Genomic DNA, 27,218 nt, shown 5'->3' with positions numbered 1-27,218 from the left:
GAGACATGCAGTCAGGTTCCAAATACCAAATCCTATTACTAGTAATCCTCCTTCAATTAGCGCTAGTGGTTGTTGAAGACAATAAGACATATGATTTATCTCCTGTAAAATTGTGAGGGGTCATGGAGTATTTTGGCTGGAGGGAGGTTATTGGAAAAGCAGGATTTATATTCACTTTATTTCAGATCCGTGGAAGTGTCCATGGTGCTGATGTAGAGAAGAGCTGTAACCCTGAGGCTGGGTAAGTCTGACTCCTTTCTCTATTCTGTTCTATCACAGATAGACAGACAGACAGACAGACAGATAGATAGATAGATAGATAGATAGATAGATAAATAGATAGATGAAATGTGTCTAGATTTGCTACATGGTCTAACAAATTCTTTCTACTTCATAATAAAACAGCACTTATCGGGGTCCCTTGCTACCACAGTCACACACTTATATTGCATATGTACATATTATAACTTGTTAATAAGTCCACTGTTATTTTATTCAGTCCACTTAGCTCTATTGGAGACATACTGGAGCAAAAAAGCAGGTAAAGGTGCATCTTGGTAGAGCCATGTTGTATAGCATTTTGGGCAGAAATAAAATACCCAGGGGGGCTTTGGCACTTAGTAAGACACTGTGTGTTTGTTCTCCAACTATGTTACTGTTTCAGTAGGTTGGTATGGTAGAGTACTGTACAGTATGTAGTTCTATTCCACCTGCATTTGATTGGGTGGCCTTGCAATTTTGATTATTTCATATGGGCCTTGCCAGTGAAGACCAATATCTTGTCACAAAGGGCTGGATGTACTAAATGGAAAATGCCCCTGTTTTCGGGGTTTTTACTGCATTTCCATATGTACTAAGGATGGCTTATTTCTGCATTGTGCTGTAAGAGGAATCCAATTGAAGGGGTGCTGGACGGGGTCCCGACAGTCGGGATCCCGACAGGCATTTACCCAACGTTGGGATCCCGACTGTCAAAACACTGACAGCCGGGTTCCTGATGGCCGTCGGCTATTTTCCCTCGTGGGGGTCTACGACCCCCATAGAAGGAGAATAGAACAGGTGGCTCGCGTAGCATAGCAAGCCACCCTGCCCGCAGCGTGGCGAGCACAGCGAGTCCGCAAGGGGTATAGTTGTGCTCACCATGCTATCTGGGTCCGGCCAGTTGGAATCCCGACGTCGGGCTAATGACTGTTGGGATCCCGACTGTCGGACCCCTGTACCATACCCAATTGAAGAACTGGCACAATACTGGCTAATGCAGGCCAACCATCTACTCTGCATTTCAACATTCTGCAGATCCACTGAGTGCCAATTGGTGGACATACCTGGCAACAGCAGGGGACAATTGTACTGGACCTGAGATTTTAAGGGGCCCTGACTCATCACAAAACTCAGGAGTCCAGTACACTTGTCCCATTTGCTTGTACAATGGACCACTCTCTGCATGCTGTATTCAACAAGATACAGGCACTGGCAGCTGCAGAAACCTGGCATGTGATGGCGCAATACGTTTTGCATGATGTCACACCACTGGATCAGAGAGGTGCCAAGCTGAGCCACTGCCACCCGTGAAGATGATAATGGTTACCCCAAGGAACGTGAATCCTAAGGTTGAGACACAAAAAAGGAGGTAAGGCTGAGAAACCTGATAAAAACAGAGTGGGTGAGGCTGAGAGACACAGAGTGGGTGAGGCTGAGAGACACAGGAAGGGGGATAAGCCTGAAAAACACAGAGTGGGTGAGGTTGAGAGATGCAGACAGAAGACTAGCCTGAGAGACACAGATAAGGCTGAGATATGCAGCATCGGGCATGAGAAAAGGGATACGAGCGGATGGCTTGAGATGAAGCGACACAGATGAGGATAAGGCTGAAGAGATGGGGGTCGAGGCTAGAGCAACACATATGAGGATGAGCCTGAAGAGACACAAAAAATAAATGTGCCAGGCCCCAAGAGTTTTGTTTTGTAGCTGGCCCTCTGGGTGAACATAGATAATTTAGCAATCAGTCAGGTAGTGGGAAAATTTGACACATATGTTAGAAAGTCTCTGACTCACTGACTCCAACCATCAAGATCTTTCTAACATATTAGAATATGAAATCGTCAGAATGGGCTGTGCTGCTCCTGTCTGAGCACAGTCTGTACAGCAGGATCCTGGAAGAAGAGGAGCAGCTACAATCCCCTCCTCTCCCTGCTCCTCCCCTCTCCTTTCCCTATTGCTCTGACCCCTTCTGAAAGACTAGCCTTGCAGCCAGGATCTGACATCAACATCCTGTGGAAGTCCAATAGGTAAAACTAATGGAGGAAGTTCTGGGCCTAGGTAAATAAATTGTAAGATATTGGTCACTATCTTCCTGGCATTACCTGTTGCCTATCCCTGTCATTCTCTCCCGGTCACCTACTGCCAGTCATCCTCTCACTGGAGTCACCCACTGCCTCTCACTTTAGCCACTGTTAGTCACACTCTTCCTGGAGTTACCCAATGCTTCTCTCAGTTACCGTGAAAAAGTGAATGGATACAAAGTATCACATGTAGATGCCTTGAGAGTAGCTGTAATGCAGGTGTGGCCAAATTGGTCCTCGAGATCTACCAACGGTCCACGTTTTCCAGGTTACCTAGCTGGTGCACAGCTGTAGTCATTACTAACTGTCACATTTTCAAACCTGCTGCATTTATTCCTACTATAGATCCACAGGTTGCCTGGAAAACATGCACCGTTGGTAGATCTTGAGGACAGGTTTGGTCACCCTTTCTGTAGTGCAAGCTGCAATTCATTAAAAATGGGATGTCCCACCCAAAGTACGTAAAACATGATAAAAAGGGGTTTAAACTGCACTATATAAAGTCATGCAACAGATAATTCATTCAAATAAACACAACGTTTTATTCTATAAAATAAATATAATAAAAATTATAATAAACTTGGTACCAATGAAAGGTCAATTGTACAGGTATAGTCACCCAATGTGTCCAATAGGGCTCCTGCTGTGTGTCCATTCCTGAATTTGCTTCCCTATTGAATCCCAATGGTGTTTTAATGAACTACCTGTTGCATGACTTTACATAGCGCTGTGTAAACCCATTTTTATCATGTTCTCTCAGTTACCTTCTGCCTGGAGTCACCATCACTCTCTCCTTGTCACCCACTGCCAGTCATCCTCTCCCTAGCATCACCCATTGAATCTCTTTGTTGCCCTCTCAATGTCACCCACTGCCAGTTACCCTCTCTCGGGTGTCATCTACTGATTCTTGCTTTCCCAAATCGCTTGTCAACCTCTCCCTGTCATTCACTTCTGGTCACCTTCTCTCTGACATCACCCACTGCCTCTCTCACCCACTTAATGTAATTCTCTCTCTTTTGTCACCCTTTCCCCATCACCCTCTGAATGGTGGGCTGAGAGAGGGGGGAGGGGTTTGCAGGGAGTTGGGGGATGGATGGTTGACAGGGAAAGGGGGATGGATAGTTGGCAGGGAGAGGGGGAACGGATGGTAGGCAGAGAGAGGAGGAGGACAGATGCTGGGCAGAGAGAGAAGGGATGGATGATGGGCAGACAGAGGGTGGATGGTGGGCAGGGAGAGGGGGGGGGGGGGCAGATGCTGGGCAGGGATAGGGGGAGACAGAGGATAGCCAGTGACTAGGCAGGGAGAAGGGGGACAGATACTGGGCAGGAAGAGTGGGGACAGATGCTGGACAGGGAGTGGTAGGCACTGGGATGGATTTAAGGACTTGGGGGCGGGCATAGATGGACTACCTCATACATACATAGATACACTGCCTCCCTCATACATACATACATACATGCAATACTTACATACATACATACTCCTGAGTCCTGTCCATAATGCTGCTGCTAGGCTGTGGGACTCAGAAGCAGAGACAGAAGTTAGAACACGACTCACACAGGAGACAGCTATCTGCTGTCCCCGCCCGCCTATTCTGTGCAATGCACCGTGACCCAATAGGCTCTAAATACAGACCACCCTATGGGAGCCAGCCATCTTGACGTGCATCTCCTGGGCATCTCAACCTCCACAGTGCACCCGCACATTCGTTTTTTCAGTACGCCGGGCGCCCAACGCTGGGTGGCTCCCCCAAGCTGCCGCGGGGGCTGCCGCATTATAGCTAAGCCACTGCATTCTAGGGTTAATTTGTTGGGAGCCAATTTGCCTGCCAGTATATTTTTGGATTGTGGGAGGAAACCGGAGTACCCGGATAAAACGGGGAGAATATACAAACTGCACAGTTATGGCCATGGTGGGAATTGAACCCATGACCTCAGCACTGTGAGGTACAGTAGTAATGCTAACCATTACACCGTCCACACTGTTGACTTGTACATGTGTGTTCTGCCGTGATTTTTGCTTGTATTTGAGCAAACTCTGCCGGGTTTTGTGTCTAGCAAATTAGACTCTAATGAACACAAATGAAAGCAAATTTACCCCTTTGTCTTTTTTTTCCCCACTTGTCTTTTCACTGTCTCTTATGGTGCGTACACACAGGGGCGATTTTGTGCAAAATCGCGGGAAATATGGTCGCTGAGCGACCATATTGCCCGCAATGGGAGTGTGCACCAGCGATATATCGCCGGGTGCGCGCTCCCGTTTTTGCCCCTGTGGTGATCGCTGGTCGCAGGAACATGCTCCTGTGACCAGCTGATTACCACTGCCGGGCTCCCCCCGGCAGTTTCTTTTTCATCAGCGACCATCTCTGGTCGCTGATTTAAAGTAGAAACTGAGCAATATATTGCTCAGCCATATATTGCTCAGCCATATATGGCTGAGCAATATATCTCCCCCGTGTGTACACAGCATTACTTTCCGCAGTGTGTGTTTCATTTTCTGAGGAAAGGAAAGTGGATATATTTACACAAAATAATGATCTTTGTCCCCCTCTTGTGCATGTTTATGAGAATACATTTTAGCTTGTAATATACAACATTGCTATGGGTTATAGTTATTAAATGTTTAAAGATAAAGAAAAATAGTGAGAACAGTGATTTCCAGGGTTACATCTATTTACAGTATGTGTTACTGAATTTAAATTTATGTAAAAAGGATACTTTAAATACCAGTAAGACTGTATAGTAAATTGTGTTAATAATGTGTTTCGGTACTTATGTAGTATCTGGACGCCCGATAAAAAAATCGGGTCCATCGCATTGCATCGCATGCGACCAAATCGTATGCGATGCGATGGCCCTGATTTTTCCATCGGATTCAATTTAAAATGGAGTCCATTTTACCATAGGATTCTATGGGAAAATGGGCCCATTTCATTTCCCCACTATCCAAGTGGGCATGGAGTTGGATATAAACCTGTGGCGAGCGTAGCGAGCCACCGAGTCCGAAGCGTGGCGAACGAAGCGTGCCCCGCGAGGGGACGCAGGATACTGTTTAAGAAATCTGCGTCCCCTTGCGGGGCTCGCTTCGCTCGCCACGCTTCGCTCGCCACGCTTCGGGCTCGGTGGCTCGCTACGCTCGCCACAGGTTTATATCCAACTCCATGCCCACTTGGATAGTGGGGAAATGAAATGGGCCCATTTTCCCATAGAATCCTATGTTAAAATGGACTCCATTTTAACATTGAATCCGATGGAAAAATCGGGTCCATCGCATCGCATCGCATGCGATTTGGTAGGATGCGATGCGATAATCGCATCGCATCGCGTTGATTGTATGCCTTAACTTAAGGCATACAATCAAAAAATCGGGCGTCCAGATACTACATAAGTACCTGTGTTTCTATACAATTGCTAAACTTTTCTAAATATTATTGTAGTGTGAAAATTAGTTTATATCCTAGTGAGGACATATATGATTAATAAAATGTACTTTTCTTATCTCTACTAGAATACGCCAATATGTCTGTCTATGCTAGCTCTATATTTAGCAGTCCAAGCATGAAACCATACCACTTTATAGGGCCTATTTATCATTAAATATTTGTGGCTTATCCAACAATGTTTATTATCTTCCAAATGACTGAGGGACTGCAGCAGAAACAGCAAGCCCCATGAGTTTCTATAGAGTAAAGATGCTATCAGATTGCATTCCAGAGTTTGGCCCCTGCAGCTAATGCAATCTGGAGATGATGTTAGCAGTTGTAGTCTATGGGCTACACTTTTTGAATTAACAAGCACAAGGTTCCTTCAGAACCCTCCCCAGCAATAACCACTGTGCATATGTAGTCTGCATACAGAACATGAAAAGGAGTCCAGTTAGTCACATGGAAGTTGGGTAGTGCTGCAGTTTTACCAGGCTGCTGATGCATCATTTATAAATGGATGCCCGAAGCTACATGCTGAGCATTGGGAGCAAGGGCACACTGACTGTACAAGTGTGTAATGCATTGCTGGGAGATGTCTTTAGCTGCCATAAATACAGTACACACATGAAGTAGCATCATTCACAAACAAAATACCAGAGTCGGAATCTGATAGCATATGGTAAGTAAGTGAAGCTGCTCAATTCTGTGCAATGACCTGATTAGCAGGTGGTTTGTGGGAAAAAATTGTGGTGCTTTTGGGGCAGGGGAACCCAAACCAGAATCTCGCTCAAGCACCATATGGTCTTAATCTGATCTGGTTGCCATGCTGATGCTGGTGGCAGAGGCTGGAGACAAGCAGAATCAATCCAAGTGCTGCACAGGGGCTCCAGATTCTGCACCTGCTGTAGGAGTACAGGTAGGATCTGCACTGCTGATGTCTCATGGGTGAGGCAATACACTTTATGTCTTTCATCCTCCAGTGATTAAGATTGCATTCTAGACTAGGTGCCAGGGCCGTCTTTTCATATGGGCTTAATGGGCACTTGCCCAGGGGCCCCAGGTGTATAAGGGCCCTATGCTGATAGCTGAGGATCCCCTTTTTCCAGGGATACCAGAATTTTGAAAATCGGCCCTGGGGAACTGGAGATATCCAACTTCAAATTAGCAGTCCAAATCCGACCTGTTAATTGCATTTCCCAGTCATATTTCTCAGGTTCTCTCTGACTTTTCTGAGAGTATATTCCAAAAGCTGGGACTTTCCCCTTTCTGTCGATACTAGCGGCTTGTCTCTATCATGCCCAGAACCAGAGATATCAGCCTTCCAGCAGCCGGTCCCTACTCCAGCTCCAAATGTCTGTTGTACAGTTTTGTATTTTTGTCAATGGATTGCTCTGGCTCCTGATCTCTGATCCCCAAGTCCCCAGCACCTCCTGAAAGTTGGGACTCTAGGTTTTTATACTATTGAAGGCTAAAGGGCCCCTTACACTTGTGAGATTTTGTGAGATTTGATCCAATTCAGGTGGATTGAGTCATTTTCTCTGACAAAATCTGATGTGCCTGTCTGACAAAATCTTATGTGCCTGATGTGTAGGACACAATCCACAATCCTTTGCCATTGGTTATAACCAAGAGATTGTAAGAGATTGATCCTCCTGCACATAGGATAAATCTTGAGTCAATCAGGTCCAATTTGTTGATCATTAAGTTGAACAAGTGTAAGGGTACTTTAGAAATCTATTTCCAGATATCTGCAGTCAAACAAGATGCCCTTCCACCGGAAATTGACAAATATTAAGCCCACTTCATTATCCAACCCTCCCCTGCGGGAAGTCATTTACAAGAGACCCTACATTCAGCTCAGTAACCCCTTCCACACCTTAGTATTCTCCTTCCCACCACATGTGCAGTAAAGGAGTAATTGGCAGAAGTTACTGCTCCAGGTCCTACATGTTGAGTGGAAGATAGAGCACCCCTTGCCACCCGTGGGACTTCAAAGCTGCTGCTGATAGCACCCCCCACCCCTAGGAGAGGAGAATGGGTAAGGGCCCCAGTGCATTGCTTTGCCCAGGGGCCCACACTGCTGTTAAGACGGCCCTGCTAGGTGCCAGTAATATTGCACTTCCCATATACTGTACATCTGCAAATATATACCTACACTTTAAAAAAGTTAAATAAAGTAAAGTGCAAACTGGCACAATGAGCAGAACAAAATCTGCCCACCACCATCCCCCTATAAAATAAAACAACTTACTTTTATGCATCTAGAGCTGAGATTATTTTTTAGTATATGTTTTTGTTGCATTTTATTCAGGCAAGCAAGAATTATCTGTGACGAAGTAACAGATGGCTCAATGCACGTGATTTCATTACTCCACTGAGACAGTCAATGTAGACTCTCCAGCAGCCCTGCCCTGTGGAGTAGACATAATACTCAATTTCACACTTGAAATTTGAATGGGTTTCTCCACTTAAAATCAATTCATATACTACAGTAGTTGCTAGCTCCATAGTTGTTTGAGTGGGAGAAACCAGTTCATTCATTTTCCAAAGAGGATGCTTATCTTAAATGTATGTGTCAATATGGTTCTTTTACATTGGTCTTGTTACATAATACAGGGTTACAGCTATGGCAGGTATTCAATCTTCCCCAATATTCTTGCTGGGAGGAAATTTGAAAAGTCAAATCTGCATTCTCAGAAAAGTCCGCTAACTTTGCGAATTAGCGCCCGTTTCTGTGTAAAAAGATTTGGATACACCAGGATTGAATGTACTCCGTGTATATAAGATCTGGATAATTGTTTATTTTTGACTATGTTTCCTTATTACAACATTCTAAATCTATTAACATTGGATTGATATGTGCCTTAAACTACGTTGATACTTACACTATAAAAAAAAAAGTGTACATTTTCCCTATCAGTTGATAGATATTTTAAAACTGATTGATATTGGAGACCGTTAAAACACCTTAAAGAAAAAGAAAACTATTGATTTACTTAGCTTAGAACAGATTACATTTAAATAAAGTGTGCTGGTGGCTGCCATTCATTTGCGGCAAATAATTCTTAATCAGCATTGCACAATTGGACATACTATTGTACTGTAACCACAGGTAGTTCTTGCCATTCAATCACAGCCACATCTGTTGACTCTACTTTGGAGCCTGCTTGTGCAAATAATGTGGGTGCTTTGTTCCCAGAGAGGCTCCACTGTTATCTTTGCTGAAAGAGGGGACCAGAGCTTTGATTTAATACCCCTGGTTTTGGAATGAGATGTTCAGCAAGCACATATGGGGTTGATGTTCATGTCTTCTCATACTACACAGTAGTAGATAAAATTAACTACAAGCATTTGACCTTCATGATCAATTTATTATATTATATGGTGATGAAAAAAACATATTATTTTAGGCATAGCCCATAAAACATAAAAAATTCACAGTGATCACATAGATATTAAAAACTAAATAGGTCCCTATATCCAGGGCTATTTTTAGTAGGCTCCAGCAGGAACTGAGGCCCTTATTCTAGTTCACTCTTTCTGACAAAATATTTCTTAGATGGACAAAACCATGTGCCCTGCAGGTGAGGCAGGTGTTACTTGTGCAGAGATAATTAGATTTGGGTGGGGTTTTACATCTGCCTCACCTGCAGTGCACATGGTTTTGTCCATCTAAGAAATATTTTGTCAGAAAGAATGAACTAGAATAATGGCCTCAGTTCCTGCTGGAGCCTGCTGGAAAATAGCCCTGCCTATATCTAATGAGGCATGGAAAGTTATATATACTGTATGCTGGAAAAAAAAAAGAAAAAAAATGAAAACCAAAACCATAATTTAAAAAAATCATTCCTGATTGTAGGATTAAAGGTGCATACACACTGGGCATTTCTGGCCAGCGTGAATGGATAACGATAATGGGGAAAATCGCTGGGCTGAAGAAACGCTCAGTGCTTACAGGGTGGACGACTTTCCTTAGCAGGGCGCTATGGAAAGCCGTCCACTCCTCCAGCAGACGAGCAGCTGGGCCAGTGATGATGTGGGAGCATGCATCAGCACTTATCACTGCCTCGTGCACACTGGGTGGCTTTCGAGCTGAAAGCAGCTCAGATGAATAAATTGAGCGGCTTTCAGCTCAAAGTTGCCCAATGTGTATGAGACTTTATATACTCCTAGGAGTAAAATAAATGTCCTGTACTTGAAACAATGTTTAAATGTATCAGTCCTCATATGATTTGCAACTTAGAGTAATTTGTGTCCAAATAGATGTTCCGGACTCCCCCTGCTGCTACTGCAGCTGTGTATACAGTTTTCACAGACCTGCTAGTGAGATTTTCCTGCCAGTATACTTGGCTCCCCACAGTTACAGCTGATTATTACCATATCTGAGGAAGCCGCTGAGTACACGCCAGGCGGAGAAACACGCATGTGAGCTCTGATTGTGGACACCTTTTGGCTATTGATGCAGTCATTTGGTACTAGTATCCCGCCAATCATACTCTGCACACGCTATATAGAAAAAGGGATGCTAAAGATTTAGCACTACCACTGCTGCAGCTCACTGTTCCACAAATAGTGCTACAACCACTACAAAAATGACAATTATAAAGAAAAAAAAGTAAAAAAATTATACAGCACAAAACATTGTTTGACCTTTTCTCTGTATATTACTCTACACATGTGACCAGTGAGACGGCTACCCTGTACATCAATACAGTAATAATCAACTGCCACCATGGGGAGCCAAGTACTGGAAGGAAACGTGTGTACAGTAGTTAATTTTATCTAATGACCTATAATATTTACCTTCTATAAGAAATAAAATGATTTTTTTACAAAACATTTTTATATTTGAATTTATATAAGAAATATGGGTACTTGTTTCCTAGCACGGAGCCCATCGCATCGTATACCAAAAGACTAAATAAGGTATACAATGGTATGCGATTGGTTGCGATGGTACGCGATGTTGTACAATAAAAAATGGTATGGCATCGTATGCCATACAATGGCATACAATGCGATGGTATAAAATTTTTTTATTGTACAAGCACCCTGATGGGTCCTTACAATGTTAAATGCCCCCCACTATCAATGCAAACCAGAAGCGTGGCGAGCGCACGGAGCCCGCTAGGGGCAGCGGTACGCGTCCTCTGACCTTTTCATACCCCCACTATCCACGTCGGCGTGGAGCTGATTTTAGATAGTGTGGCGAGCGCAGCGAGCCAGCCAGCCCAAAGCATGCCGAGCTCAGCACGAGGGGACGCGGAATACATGTAAAGTAATATGCGTCCCCTCGCGGGGCTCGCTGCGCTTGCCACACTATCTAAAATCAACTCCACACCGACGTGGATAGTGGGTGTATGAAAAGGTCGGAGGAAGCGTACCGCCACCCCTCGTGGGCTCGCTGCGCTCGCCACGCTTTGGGTTCGTGTTGATAGTGGGGGTGGAGTGGGGGTGCATTTAACATTGTAAGCACCCATTAGGGTGCTTATACAATTAAAAATCATATCGCATCGCATGCATCATATGCGGCTATATGGCATGCGATGCATGCGATGGCATAAGATGCCATAAGATTGAAATGTTGGGCGCCGTGCTAGGAAACAAGTACCCAAATATGAGCGACGCTGGCATTTTTAGCAGATATTTTGCACATCTCTCACAGGGATGTTGGCACTCAAAGGGATAAAGCCACATTTGCAAGGCAAAATCAATTGGGTTTTGCCTTGTAAATGATTGCCATTTTAAAAATACTGCCATTCTCAGGCAAACTCCCACACCTCCAGCATCTACCCTATTAAATTTACCACATAGGGGGAAATTTACTAAAATGGGAGTTAGATAGAGCCATCCTCATCTAGCCCTTTAATAGGATTAAGTGAGCCAGAGCTGTTGGAGTTAATCCTCTGCTAATCCCTTACTGTATTGTTCTACTTATTGTATTGCATCTGAGAACAATAGGGGATGCCGCCAAAATCCTGGTGGTTGAAATACCAACGCCGGAATCTTGACTGCCGCAATGCCAGCACTTTCTCCCTCTATGGGTGCCCACGGCATGTATTTTTATAAAGATTATCAAATTTGTGAAATCAATCCAATTGCTAGATTTGTTTTTATAAACTTTCTATTGGCAGATGTGGACTGCATTACATCATTGCACTTATCACTAATTAACTAAATTAACTTAACTGGAAATAACCACACGGACCACTGAAATGCCATTTAAAATCGGTCAACCGTAATTTATTATAATGCTTAAACTAATTATGGTGGCAATAAGAAAGAATGGCCAGATCAACAGTGACATTCTGACTGAAAGCCATATTCTAATTTGTGCAAGGCGGTTTTCTGAATATTTCATCTTCCGGATATCCGGATACTCAATCTGTATTATACAGTAGGCTTTTTATATAAGATAGTTGTTTAAATATATACTTAATAATTGGAATAACAATATCCAATAATACATTTTAGAAGTACCTTTAAGCAAAGTTAATTACAGCATGATTTAAACTTATTAAATTTAAGAGTAATTACAAATTGTATCTGGTAAAATAAAGTTTAAGAGGTCTGGCAGAGTCCTGAGCAGTGTCATGGGATTCCTTTTCCATATGAATAAAGTTCAATGAATGGAGAGTGATTTTAAATAAGGATGCTGATAGGGCAGTTTGGCTGCAAACAGATGTGACCACATTCAGCCCTGTCTTGTGTCTCCAGCAGACAACAGAGTGAGATGATAACATGCACAAGCACAGACTGTGGGACCTGGTCCTACTCTATATTATACTCCTAGGCAGAGGAAAGCTGTGCTTTGCTGGGGACTTCTGCAGCTGGAAAGGAAGGTACAGTATACTGTATGTCCTGTTATGTTTCATCGTCTGGCATTGGGAATTGCCTACAGTATGTAACTGAAGTATTTATGAATATATATATACACACATATATATATATATATATATATATATATATATATATATATATATATATATATATAGTTTAGAGAATAGCATTAGGACACGGGTGCGTGGGTCCACCTGTGGGTGTGTAAATGAAACTTTTAGGGAACCTTGGTTGCATGGACAAAACTTTCACCAAGTACTGTTTTGTCTCACTCTCTCTCTAGATGCATATAATATTTACAATATATACTATGTGTATATATATGTGTGTGTGTGTAAAATAATTTTGAGTGGAAGTGTTCACAAGCAGGATCCTCTCTCCTTTTGTCTGCATGTTCTTTGTAACATACCATCTATTATGCACAATATCATGCTTTTCATATGTCCAATACTATGTCTTTGTTATATACTGTACCTCCACAATATACAGAGTTTCCAAATTTGGTGGCACCTTATCAATAACACCCTATTAATAATCAATAATATTAGAATTTGCCATGATGTTTGGTTTGCACTTCCTGTTTGATTATGATGACAAGTAATGAAATAGTCTCCACTATAACTAAGGGGAACAAGTCTTGTTCCTGTAAAATGTTTATTGCAAAATGTCAGAAAGAGAATTGCCACTAGTGCACTAAACAGAAAATGGGTAGCTAGTGTTGCTCCAATACTCCAGATATATGCATCTAATATAACTTTTCTCTTACATTTAATCCTAGATTTACATTTCATTTTTTTTTTTCACAGTCTACTTCATTTTCCTAATAAGAACAATGTGTTATCTTAGTTTCCTGTAAGGACAATATCCAGTTGGTTCTGTGCTCTAGTGATAAGAGCCACCTTTAAGCTTTATTAACACTTTTTGCTGACTGGCTAAATGTTATCACTCAGCGAAGACCATGAGCTTAGAACCCTAACTTCCAATCTAGTGTAATTGATTGTTATATTGTTATATTAGCTGGATAATTATGTCACCAAGTATACATAAGCACGGAGCAAAGTTGGAGTCCCTTTGGCATACAGTATGTCAATATAATGTATAATAAACATATCTTTATACATCAAACTACAAAAGTGCATTTAACCCTTTCAGGTCCAATGTCTAGTCAGGCTCAACAGTCCTAGCGCTAGTAGCAGATCCAATGGTGCGTTAATGTAAGAACATTAACATTGTTCAACAGTCAATGTAGAATATTTTTGAATTTAAACATTTATACCAGACTGTTTGAATAGCAAAAAAATAAAAAATTTGGACTGCAAATGGTTAAGTGCAACCTAAAAATTGCTTAACATGTGTGAATTCTCTGAATGTATAGTCGTTATCAGAAATATGATTTTATGCCTTATATTAAGATTTTACTAACCAAATTACTTTTTAATACATTGATACTTCTAGTGGTCTCAGTTGGGAGTCTCGTTCTCGTACTGTGGAACAAGTCAATCTCCGGTGTACAGAAGGTTCATTGGAATGGATGTATCCAACTCGCGCTTTGCGTGTTATCCTTGAACCCAACTTGGTCATCAGCAAGCATAACACTGTCTGCATCAAGCCTTACTCACAATTTCAAGGTGCCAATATCTACATGGAGACGAGTAGAACATTGCATCTGCTATTCAGTGAGGGTGATCTAGTGCCAAAGGGACACTGCTTTGGCACTGGCAGTTTACAGAGAACAGCTCTATTCCTACAGGCCAATCCCCCGAAGGTCTTAGGCAGGAGAACAGCCGGATTTCAATATGAGCTTCTCAACAACCACAGTTCAGGACCTGGATTCCAAAAATTCAGACAAGGAGAAGGTAAGATACTGTAATTGTACGGTTTTATCAATTAAAGATCGATAATATATTTAGAAAACACAGCCTTAATTAGAGATAAAGTAGACTGAGATAAAGTACCAGCCAATCAGCTCCTAACTGCCATTGAAAAATGACAGGAGCTGATTGGCTGGTACCTTATCTCCCCAGGCTTAGTACATAGGCCGCCAGGTTAGTTGGTACTTTATCACTTCCCACTTTATCACTCTCCAAGACATAGTGCATAGACTCTGCAGGATTTTGGAAATACATATAAAATTACTGTTTATGAATCAACTTTTGTATTTAATCTGGTTTTATAAATTAATGGTTAGTTGCCCAAAGCAGCCAATCAGCTTCTGTTTTGTATCTAGCACATTCTATGCAATAACATACTGTATGCTGATTGGTTGCATTGGGTAACTTCTCCATTTAATTTATCTCAAAGGTCTGCTGTACATATTTCCTAAATATTGATGCAGCATTTTTCCCTTTCATGTTGTGTTTTCATGGAAGAGCATTTTAAGGTAAATTCCAGTGAGAGCAATATATTTAAAGTTACTCTAACACTCACATTATTTATTTATTTATTTATTATTTATTACCAGTTTCTTATATAGCGCACACATATTCCGCAGCGCTTTACAGAGTATAGTTGAACACTCACATCAGTCCCTGCCCCAGTGGAGCTTACAATCTATATTCCCTACCACATGTACACGCACACACAGACATTCTAGGGTTAATTTTGTTGGAAGCCAATTAACCTACCTGTATATTTTTGGATTGCTAACCATTACACCATCCGTGCTGCCCACTTTCACATTGCTATGCTGGGTCGGACCGGCTCCGCCACTTTAAAATTAAACCGGGGGCACCCATAATACATGGTGTTAACCCTCGTTATATCGCAGGGGGAATTGCCAGGTCTATGAGGTTTGATACTTTCACACCACTCCATGACCCGGGTCGACCCGGCAATAAACCAGGTTTGAGGTGCGATTTGAAAGGTGCAAAAAGATGGCCGATGTAGTAAAAACATTTCTGCTGCCCTCTCACAGCAATGATGAATTTAAAATAAATGTTTAATCTAATGTAAGTCATGTCAGGAGTGCGGACATATACAGAAATCTAACTGGCACAGCATTGTTCCCCTAAGACTTTTCTGAATTTCAGCACGTCTGGGTACGCCTTCATGTGCGTGGGTAAAATATCATACTCACCAGTGCATCGTCAGCACATTCGTGTTGTGTGCCGGGGTGCTTCACAAATGAGGCCTAAACTCATTCCAATCTATGTGAATTGTACTGTGATACTGTCAGTGTGTCCTGCGGATTATGTTTAGTTGCATGTACTTTTTTCTATTTAGTTACTGGCAGAGGTGGAGAGAGAAACGCCGAGATCCAGCATGATGCCACCCGTTCATATTAAAATAGTTGTGCTCTGCGCACTCTACACATGGGGGTGGCACTGTATTTTATCAGGAGGAGCACAGGGGAGGGCACACACTTCCTACCTTACTTTCAGAAAGCGGGTCCCACCTCCCTGGCTAGTGCCATCTACTCAGTGATATTTGGGAAGATGACGCTGGCCACTATGGAGAAAAAAATCTTGCACAATGTGCAGTGCCATCTTACTGAAGATGGCATAAAGAAGGTGGCACAGGCCACTACACAGGTATACTCTGGGGAAGGGGGAGGATAACAGCACCCACCCACCCCCCCCCCCCCGGAACCTGGTACCAGTTAATTAGTACCCTCTCTCTGCACCACTGGTTACTAGTTGTATGTTAGTCACTGTAGGTTCCATATACTTTTTTGAGCTGTGCCAATTAAACCAGTAATTCTTGTCTCTGCTGTCTTAGGCTGGGTATACACATGAACAGTGAATTGGCCAATCGCCTGAAGGGCTTGGTGTTCCAATTATTTGTTAATTGTTCTGCTTTAATGATATGTGCATACACACTTTCTATAAGCCCCCAACATGCCTGTCCACAGGACAGTTCTTGTGGCTGACATATGGGTTAGTATCCCGTTCTGCAAGTTATATCAGCATTGGCTATGCTGCACGGTCAGTGAGATACGTCTGTGAACAATGCTATTCACAGGCATATCTGGCACCTACTGCACCTATCAGCAGACAGCTGGGACGATATACAGATGGAGCCCCTGTCATTGTTGCGGGTCCTGGTGAGTCTATCGCCAACCTCCAGGACCCGCCATCAGACGGGATGCTCGCATGCCCCATTTTGTCGAAGCCCTCCACCACCTCCCGTTGCCTCCTCTCCGCTCCCCCGTAGCTCCCTGCACCCCCCCCCCCTTAGCCCTGCCCATCTCCCTGAAGCAGAGATGGGCAGGGAAAGTGTTCCCCACTGCCGCATTGACAGGAACGAACGTGCGTGCGAGACGGTCGTGCGCCCCCATCAGATGGAGCCCCTCTCCAGCAGCTCTCACCAGCGCAGGGAATCTGGCGATTCCTTGTGCTGTCTGAGAGGCGCTCCATCTGTATTGGTCATTGGCTGTACTAAGGATGTATCTCATAGAGACAGATTTACTAAGGAGAGTGATACAGTTAAATAAGATTAACTACAAGCCAATCAGCTTCTGTCATTTTTCATAGCCTGTAGCATGGCACTTAGGAGCTGATTAGCTGGTACTTTATATCTCTCTAATGATTAGCAAATCTTGCCCATAGTGTGATCCCAGCTTTAGTAAATGGACACAATCTCTAGTCTCAGTTTTATTCCATGTACTGTATATTGCTTTTTAAAAGTCCTGATTTATTTATAACATTGTATCAAATTCAACAGAAAGACAGAAGAGAGTTGTGTGTTGTTCCAGTTTCATTATTAGTATTTTACTATATATGGAAATATAAGCATCATGCTGTGTTTCCACATTAGCTCAAAGCAGGCCTACACAGATAACCTTGTATAGTGCAGTCAGCGATATCTTAGCAATAATTCTTCAGTGCTTTCTTCGTGCCATTTTCCTGCTTGAAAAACTGAAATTGATCAGTCCTGCTATATACAGAGTAATAGATATAATCAATGTAAATGTTTGTATGTGCTGTTTAGAACTACTGTAATGTTTCTAATGTTATTATCCATGAATGAGAAGAAATCTACAAAATGCCAAAATGTTCAGCAAAACAAATGACTTTGTAACCGTTTCTATGTCTAGACGCTTGCCGACCATGTGACAATGGTGCACTGCTCATGGCCGTTTGCAGAAGTGATTTTGGTAAGTGATTGTCATATGAAAAACTGAATTGCTCTGCTACATACTGTAGGTGTGTGACATGCAACTATAGGCAATTGATACAATTACAAAATAGACTTTGCCGAAACATAAACACAAGCAGCCAGATGCCCTATTTACCATATCATGCGTTTATTCCACCAATTACAGTTCTGGTCAAGCCTAGAACCTATAACATCAAGCCATAGTAACATACAGACAGGCATCTGGGGTGCAGGACATTTGGGATCTAGGGGAATATTTTGCAAGAAAAAATGACTACAGATAGAGCCCCTCATTCAGCTCCAGCACTCACCAGAATGTCCCAGTTGGCGAGCGCTGGCTGAGAAGGACTCCATCTGACTGGGACCCACGAGGCAGGGTTAGGGGAGGTGCTGGGAGGTGGCGGCGACTGATGGGACGGGGACCGGCTGCGAGGTGACCGGGACCGACGGGGAGCTCCATCGGAACGGGGCGTGCGAGCATCTCATGCGCGCACGCTCCCATCCGGCGGCTGGCGACTGATGGTGGAGGCTGGCGATTCGATCGTCAGCCCCAGCCTGAATGTGGCGGGCTCAGTGGTGTAACTATAGCACCGCAGCCCCCGCTGTGCATGTGCGGGCGCCGGGGGCTGCAGTGCTATAGTTACGCCCCGCCACAATCCCCTGCAGTCTTTACCTGTCTTCAGTAGTACGCGCTGGTCCCGGCTCCCTTCTTCTGCTATGAGGACCACCACAAAATGTCCACCCCCATTTAGAAGACAGTTCTCTGAAACTGTCTGCTGTATGGGGGCAGCCATTTTGTGGTGGTCCTTATAGCAGAAGAAGGGAGCCGGGACCAGCGCGTACTGAACCTAGGTAAGACTGCGGGGGATGGGGGGGTTTGCATTGGCAGCGGGGCGGCGGGGTGGGTGTGCGGTGGGGTGGGTGTGCGGGCGCCCTCCCTTTAACGGCGGGGGGGGGGGGGTGTGCCCAAAACCTAGTTACGCCACTGGGCGGGCTCCATCTGTATGTGACCGATTTGGATGCTTTTTTTTTTTAAAGATCTATTTTTTTCTCATTATTTCTCCCTTTTTTTCATATACTGTATGTATATATTTACTCTATATGTTTTTATATATAATACCAACAAATATAATATGATTTTTAAAATGTAATGCATGTGTCCATGTACTGCTATATTTTCTAATTTGCCAATGTGGCTAAGGAGAAACTATACATATTATTGTTTAGCATATTAAAGCTTCACTTACATCTAATATTCCTTTAGACCTTAAATTACAAAAAAAAAATACTCATTAAATAGCTAGAATTGCAAATGATGGCAATATACTTAGAACATCAGTTATATCAAACCATATTACAGCACAGAAATGACATTAGCCCCAACAAGACCAGCAGTGTTCAAACATAAGTTCTTTGTTGGGAAATTAAGACAAATTCATTGCAGGCAAGAGAGGAAATTAAAGTATAGTTCTCGTTTAGTTACACAAGGTTAAAACATGGTGATCTCTCTTTCCTGGAGCCTTGGAAATACCCTTGTTATATGAGTTATGCATTCATTATGTAACATTAACAACACTGCTATATATCTTACTTGAACCGAAAACATAAAAGGTCATGTAGATAGGCAATAATAGACCCACCGAAGGAAAGAAGTTACTGTAGTCACAAACAGAAATAGTTTTATGTATAATTTATATGAATCCTTTAAACGTCTATTATTTCACACTTTACATCTTGCAAACTCCAGAAATGTAGTAAATAAAGCAGTTTTAGGGAAAAAAATATGGTAGAATTCAGTTCTATGGCCCTTATTCTGATTGAGTCAGACAGCTGCATGTTCGGTCGGACGGCCGATGTATTGTGTTTGCGCATGTGCGGAGGTGTCCGAATACAGCGTGAATTCCATACAGAAAACGATTGGTCGGAAGAATCCGAGCCGGGGGTAGGAGAGGGGCGTGAAGGGCTGTTTGGGCTCATTACCATATGCGTACGCCCCGCGTTTCATGGGCGTTCCAATGAAAACACTGGGCGTACGTATGGTCCGGCCGTGGCGCACGTGTGGGGGGTGGACAGCTGACATAGCCGGATGCCAGCTGCCCGCCCATATCCCTGCTTTCATACGGAGAAATGTCAGAGTGGTCTGGAGCACTCAGAGCTGTCTGACCACTCGGTCCATCATTCGATAGTCCGCGACTATCGGAGGATGAGGGAGGTTCCCACAGATGGGGGAGTTGTTCACATGAAACATCCGCTCATGGTCCGTTCGGTCAGCGTCCTACCACATTTGTCAGTTTTCTTGGGGTAATTGTCTGGGTGCGGGGCCCCCTTGAGCTTGTCTGGCTGGACCACCTCAGGGCATCTCTACTTTACACATAGACTCACATAAACATATCATCATTTTTCTACGTATGTCTTTTTTATATGTATTTTTTCACAATTTTTGACACACCCTTTATCACTATTAGTTGCTTACACATACCCTACATTCTATGACACTTTACACTCTATTACACTTCACAGCTATATTTTATTTATGTGATGCCCTGGGGAGGTTTTGCTGGACTGGCTTGGGGGTGCCCTGTGCCCCAGGCATGAACCACATAGTGCTAGGGACCTGCTCTATGGAGGAGACCTTAACGTGGTGAGCAGGTAGATATATTTGGCCAAATGTATGCTAACATCCTCATAAATGAATTATAAAAGGAATACATGTTAGCAGTAATGATTGCATAGTGCACCTGCAAACCCCCTCTGTCTCGCATTTGGACGGTGTAAGCGATCCGTACAGTAGGCAGGGCTAAGAACACTAGGTGGCCGTCCAAAAATACGCATCCGTCCGAGTCAACTAGAATAAGGACCTATGAGAGCAGAACTATATATAACCAATGCAGGAAAGAACTGAATACTACTCAACCTCTACATTACTTCAAGGGAAATGTGAACTTTGTTTATGACAAATACACTCTAGTCCTAGGCCCCCTTTCTGTCTGGGCTCAGGACTGGAGTCCACGCAGCACCCCCCACCCCCATGGCTGCCCTGGTCTGTGCTCGGGACTGGAGTCCTGTCAGTCCCCCTTGGCGGCCTTGTGTTCGTGCATGTTTATGCACTTATCAAAATGATGTCATCTATAACAAACATTTTATATTTTAGAAACTTGCATAACAGCTATAGGAAAGTATTGTATGATGCAGGTTTGGAAAACTATATATTTCTGACATGATCTACATAGAGGTATTTCCTCTTAATGACCCTATGTTCTTTATTTCATATACCAAGTGGTGAGAGGTTCCATCAAGAATGTCACTCATGACAAAGAATCCAATATATCTTGGATGGACATCAATGCTGTAAGAGTTTACAGGCAGAGAAATTGCATATTCCAGCCAGACACCTCTACTGGTACATGGACTGGACCCATCAGAACCTTACTGCAGTGTGGAGTCAAGAAGGGTGAGGGTAACTTTCTGTTCACTGGCAGTGAACATTTTGGAGAGGCCTGGCTGGGATGTGCCCCTCGTTATAAAGACTTCTTACAGATCTACCAGACAGCCAAAAAGCTCAAAACAAACCCTTGTGATTTCCAGGCATGACCAGGAAATGATGCCTTCGAACTAGTCCTTTCATTGAATAAATGACCAATAGGATGTGATTTATTCATAATCAGGACAACAGAAACAGTTTACAGCTGATGGACCAAATAAAGTGTTTCTTTTGTTGTGTATATTTTTTGTGTGTGTTTTACTACAATTGTAAAGGGTGATGTTGATTTACAGACTTACATTTACTAAAGCTTCTAAAAATGAAAACAGGTGATGTTGCCCCTAGCAACTAAGCATATGATGTCAATAATTTCTCTGTTGCATCCCAGAAAAGGTTAGACAGAATCTGATTGGTTGCTATAGGCAAAGTTCCCTCTTACTTTTTAGAAGCTTTAGTAAAGTTACCCCACAATTTCAAGTAAGGATGGGAAACTATACTGTACAATGGACTGTACAAGTATTTTAGGTATACAGGGTCTCTTTAATAGCACTTCAGGAAACCACAAACTACCTTTATGTTTTACGTCCTCTGGTCAGACATGTTGTGCCTTGTACTTCCACCATATGCAAGAGCCTAAGGCTGTGATAAAAGTAGAAGGTCATTGACTGAAGACTCGGCACCTTGATGATAATACTCTTCTTTGCCTCTAGTTTCTTTATAGCGCTCTACCCAAGAAAGGGCCTGATTCAGACCTGTTCACTAGGCAGCATATATTTTCTGCCTATTGAAAAGGTAAATGCCGCAACGCCACCCCGGCAAAGGTCCACCACCCTCCTGCTGCATGCGAGTTGATGTGTACGCTTACAACTCCACTCACATGTGGATGCACAGGCAAAAAAAATGATTTGATGGTCGCTCACCTTCTAATTATTATTCTCCCGTTAGTAGATAAACTGACTTTTAGCCTGGTTGCCGAATGGCTGAATTCAGGGCGGGCACTGACACACCTGCATTTGCAGGGGAGTGACCAGCATTTCTATGGGTGTGGCCATAAAAACTGAGTGTTACTTGCTCCATCCCCTGCCTGCCCTCTTCCCTCCCATACTGGAGCAAATGCATTGGCGAGTGTGAAACTCGCCAAAGGTATTTACTCTCAGGGTTTGCACATGTGCATATTCGCGCATGAGCAGACCCCCACCATTGACCAGCGGAGCGAATTTGCCCCACTATGAGCAGGCCTGAATCACCCTTAAAGTCCATCTATGAGGGAAGCTTGTAAAGTAAGTATCCTGATAGTTTAAGTACATTTTGAAAATAATAAAATGGAACCCACACTTCCTGTTAGGGTAGGCACATACACTCAATGTCCCAATTGGATGATCTTGGTTTTTCCTTTATTAGTCCACTGTGTTCACCTCAAAAACACAAGAGAAGGGAATTCAGATTGCAATAACATAAATTATATATGATATAGGGGATAAGTTTAGCTTCCGTACCCTTTATTGGCCTCACTCAGGCCAAGTTTAGTCTCGTGGTCAGGGGATCACATACATCTAATAATTCCTGATTTCTTCAGTATTTCTCAGATATGTCAATAAAAAGCACAAAAGCTCATTGCGTAAAATATAACAATTTATTTATACAACAAGAAAAACAAATAGATAACAATGGAAAGAAAGTAGTGCTGTTACAGATGTCCGCAGTAGGTTTTTAGCAAGATTTTTTTTTCTTTTTACTTTCTGGAATGTATGGTTTTTGCAATAATTTGGATAATGGATATTTGGATAAGGGATACTCAACCTGTACCACATCGCATGCTATTGTACTACATACTATTGTAGTGTAGTCAAAATTTGGTATAGTTCAAATCTCACAGTCTGTACAGTACAAATCGCATTTCACGCATTGTATAGGTTCTACTGTAGCACACCAAATTTCACCATTTGTGGGCACCAATACTCATGCGCCCACAACTGATCTAGTCTTCAGGATTTCTTTAAGAATGCGCAGGTGATTTAAATCCCCAAAAATATAAGCTGCTGAGGGCGTTTGAGAACTGGATTTGGGAAACACTGATTTAACTCCTGTCTAATTGATAGCCTCTTTCACATTTCCAATGAGGCAAAGACTCCTGTTTAGGTAATTAATTGGCTATGGCTAGTGATGCAGACAGCAGAGTGTGACACAGACAGTCATGATTTCATTGTGGCAGGTGGCTATGGAATGCAATAAAAAAGTAAAATTAGCATATCTACATGGCTTTGTGTTGTGATGGCTTGTGCAGGTCACCCAGAGGATAATTGATATCCATGGCTAATTAGCCGTGCATTGACTTCTATTGTCAGGGATGGAGGGAGATAAATGCCTCACGCAGAGTTTGAAGTTTCTGGTGAGTATTCAGTACAGGCTGCTGCTCTCTTGCCAGTATCAGTCCTTTCTCTTACTGAATGATCCACACTAGCAATAGAGTGAAACTGGTGCCCTGACAGTAATTGTTTCCTCCTACATCTGAATGATCTGAATGGTATCTATATCCTTAATACTCATCCCCATCTGCTTCCACTGTGACTCCATAAGCGCCTCTTGTTCTGACACTATGGATTTCATTAACAAAGACTTTTCTATGTCAGTAACCTCAAATAGAAAACATAAAAAAATGTCTGATCAATTTTTAAATCCATAGGGTAAGGGCAAATTTGTGATCTGTGATATAACTGGTATGAAATCTGCTGCTTTTGGGGCTACAGAAAAATTGTACGTTGTATGAAGTTACACTGGCACGTACATTGTTGATGTTCATACTGTACTTCTGTATCTGGGAGCTATAAACACTAATGGATCCATAGCTTAGTTATTTGACACATTTTACTGTGAAATATTATGAGTAGCAGCCTAGTGAGAAAAAAAGTTAGTCACAGCTGAATATTTATAATAGATGTACAGATGGAGCGTCCCTCTTCCTTGCAGGGGCTGGTGGTAGTTTCGCCAGCCCCCGCTTGCTGCCGGAAGGGGACGCGCGTGCACAGGACCAGGGCAGCCGAGAGGAATGCCGGGCCCCGGTAAAATTTGGGGGGCGTGGCCTAAGTGTGTGTGTGTGTGTTGTGGGAACCTCCCACACTCAGGCCACGCCCCCCAAAATGTTTAGAGGAGGGTGAAAGAAAACTCTAAAAACTGTAATCTCAGAAGTAGCACACATCTACAGCATGTGCTGTGCTGACTGCAGGCTCAGCATGACCTCTCACGCTGTCAGTGAGACACTCATGCTGAGCCTGCTGTCAGCACAGCACATGCTGTGGAAGTATGTGCTACTGTTGCTACCCGGGAGGGATGGAGAGGGAAGGGAGGGGTCAGACCAGGGCCCCTGCGGGGCCCCTTCAGAAAGCGTGGGCCCGGGTAATTAGTACCCGCTCCCCCCCTCTCTCGGCTCCCCTGCACAGGACGCATGTGCGTCCCTGTACAACGAAGCTCCCCCCGGGTCCTCGCCGACTCAGCGCCGGTCCCCAACGTGGTCCCCTGCCTCCCTGCTCCCACCTAACCCTGCCCATCTCCCTGAAGTGGAGACGGCAGGGTTCCCACCCCCCCCCCCGCCCCCAGGAAACTGGGACGCGCGTGTGTGTGGGACGCTTGCACTTCCCAGTCAGATGTAGCGCCGGCTCGCCAGTGGGGGTGGTCTGGCGAGCCCCAGTACTGAATGAGCGGCGCTACATCTGTATGGTGTGTGGTCAGAGGCGTAGGGAGGGCGGAGCCACCGGAGCTCATGCTCCGGGCGCCGATTGGTTGAATGGCGCCGCCAGCCCGCCCCCCCTCCGCAAATTATCCCTGCACACAGTGGCGCAACTATGGAGTTGAAGTTTTTTAAATGCTGACCCTGCGCTCTCCCTGCCAGCGGCGCCGCCATGGCCCCACACTTCCTTTACCGCAGTCCAATTCTCACACAAGTGATGCTGCTGCAGTCCTGTACTCCTCTCCTCTGCTCCCCCCCCCCCCCCCCCCCGCGCGCGCTGGTACTTGGTACCTGGTAGCAGGCGGCCGCCGAACAAAAGACCCGTCATCAGTGAACAGGAGACCCGGGCGGCAGCCAGAAATAAGAGGCAAGTGAGTGAGGTGACACCCGGCCGGCTCTGCACGGAAGAACCAGCGGTGCCGAACAGGAGAATTGGTGCACGCGAACAGGAGACCTGGCCTCAGCGGACAGGGGACCTGGACTGATGCCAGTGATAGAGGTGGGGGTGTGACATTAAATACTTAAAACTTATTTCGAGTACACAGTGCCATTTGCACGGGAAGGGGGGGGGGGGGGTTTGATGCTGCGGGGCTAGGTCATGGAGAGTGAATTGCTGGGTACATCCCTCCTGCACTGTGAGTGGCTGTAGGACGCATTGTTATAATTAAATGGATAGGACAGCGTCTGAGCAAGGGCCTGATTCAGACCTGTTGGATAGGCTGTGGCCAAAAGGAAGAGAATGATTTTTCTCTCCTTCCATAATAAAAGTCAGGGCAAGTGCTGATGTCAACATCCGCCGGCCCCCACCACCACCGCCTGAGCAGGCATCGACACGCCTGCCTTTGTAGAGGAGTGTCCCCTGTTTTTATGTTGACGTATGTGTCATATATATAGCGCAGCAGATTCCGTTACAGTGTCTTATATAGCGCAGCAGGTTCCGTTACAGTGTCTTGTATAGAGCAGCAGATTCCGTTACAGTGTCTTATATAGCGCAGCAGGTTCCGTTACAGTGTCTTTTATAGCGCAGCAGATTCCGTCACAGTGTCTTATATAGCGCAGCAGATTCTGTTACAGTGTCTTATATAGCGCTGCAGATTCCGTTACAGTGTCTTATATAGCGCAGCAGATTCCGTCACAGTGTCTTATATAGCGCAGCAGATTCCGTTACAGTGTCTTATATAGCGCAGCAGATTCCGTTACAGTGTCTTATATAGAGCAGCAGATTCCGTTACAGTGTCTTATATAGAGCAGCAGATTCCGTTACAGTGTCTTATACAGCGCAGCAGATTCCGTTACAGTGTCTTATATAGCGCAGCAGATTCCGTTACAGTGTCTTATATAGCGCAGCAGATTCCGTTACACTGTCTTATATAGCGCTGCAGATTCCGTTACAGTGTCTTATATAGCGCAGCAGATTCCGTCACAGTGTCTTATATAGCGCAGCAGATTCCGTTACAGTGTCTTATATAGCGCAGCAGATTCCGTTACAGTGTCTTATATAGAGCAGCAGATTCCGTTACAGTGTCTTATATAGAGCAGCAGATTCCGTTACAGTGTCTTATATAGAGCAGCAGATTCCGTCACAGTGTCTTATATAGCGCAGCAGATTCTGTTACAGTGTCTTATATAGCGCTGCAGATTCCGTTACAGTGTCTTATATAGCGCAGCAGATTCCGTCACAGTGTCTTATATAGCGCAGCAGATTCCGTTACAGTGTCTTATATAGCGCAGCAGATTCCGTTACAGTGTCTTATATAGAGCAGCAGATTCCGTTACAGTGTCTTATATAGAGCAGCAGATTCCGTTACAGTGTCTTATATAGAGCAGCAGATTCCGTTACAGTGTCTTATACAGCGCAGCAGATTCCGTTACAGTGTCTTATATAGCGCAGCAGATTCCGTTACAGTGTCTTATATAGCGCAGCAGATTCCGTTACACTGTCTTATATAGCGCAGCAGACTCCGTTACAGTGTCTTAAATATTTCAAATGTAACATGCCAACACGTTAGCCACGCCCCCAATTCATTCCCCGGAGGGGGGGGGGGGGGGCGCGAAATATGCCCTTGCTCCGGGCACCATGGCACCTAGCTACACCGCTGTGTGTGGTGCATACAGGGCCACACCACACGGAATGCTCTGCACTTATCTCTTCAAATCTTAGGCGTTATTCTGGGTGTCTTGCAAAGGCAAATTCACTCTCACATGGACAAAACCATGTGCACTGCAGGTGGAGCAGATGTAGCATGTGACAGAGAAAGAGAGTTTTTTTATTTTTGTTTTTAATTGTGTATATTTGATACATTGCCTTT

General features: G+C 44.0%; 1 protein-coding gene across 1 annotated transcript; it reads left to right on the top strand.

Annotated features, from left to right (window-relative positions):
- The first annotated feature begins 195 nt into the window (after positions 1 to 195).
- On the top strand, positions 196 to 21,349 carry LOC146007009 (meteorin-like protein). Its single transcript, XM_083145413.1, has 5 exons — positions 196 to 241; positions 12,485 to 12,609; positions 14,063 to 14,463; positions 17,643 to 17,702; positions 20,982 to 21,349. The coding sequence occupies exons 2-5, from the start codon at positions 12,509 to 12,511 to the stop codon at positions 21,293 to 21,295; spliced, it is 876 nt and encodes a 291-aa protein (XP_083001539.1). The 5' UTR covers positions 196 to 241; positions 12,485 to 12,508; the 3' UTR covers positions 21,296 to 21,349.
- The last annotated feature ends 5,869 nt before the right edge of the window (positions 21,350 to 27,218 follow it).

This window comes from Crinia signifera, chromosome 6, assembly GCF_055691185.1.
Source record: "Crinia signifera chromosome 6, ASM5569118v1, whole genome shotgun sequence".
NCBI classification, from domain to species: Eukaryota; Metazoa; Chordata; class Amphibia; order Anura; family Myobatrachidae; genus Crinia; species Crinia signifera.
Note: the sequence above shows the minus strand (reverse complement) of the source record. Positions and strands in the feature narration are given on the sequence as shown.

What these genes read in the sequence shown, in the direction of transcription:
- LOC146007009 (XM_083145413.1), top strand. Translation starts at nt 12,509, where the DNA reads ATGCACAAGCACAGACTGTGGGACCTGGTCCTACTCTATATTATACTC. An exon ending in TTCTGCAGCTGGAAAGGAAG is followed by an intron (nt 12,610 to 14,062) that starts GTACAGTATACT and finishes TGATACTTCTAG; the next exon opens with TGGTCTCAGTTGGGAGTCTC. An exon ending in CGTTTGCAGAAGTGATTTTG is followed by an intron (nt 17,703 to 20,981) that starts GTAAGTGATTGT and finishes TCATATACCAAG; the next exon opens with TGGTGAGAGGTTCCATCAAG.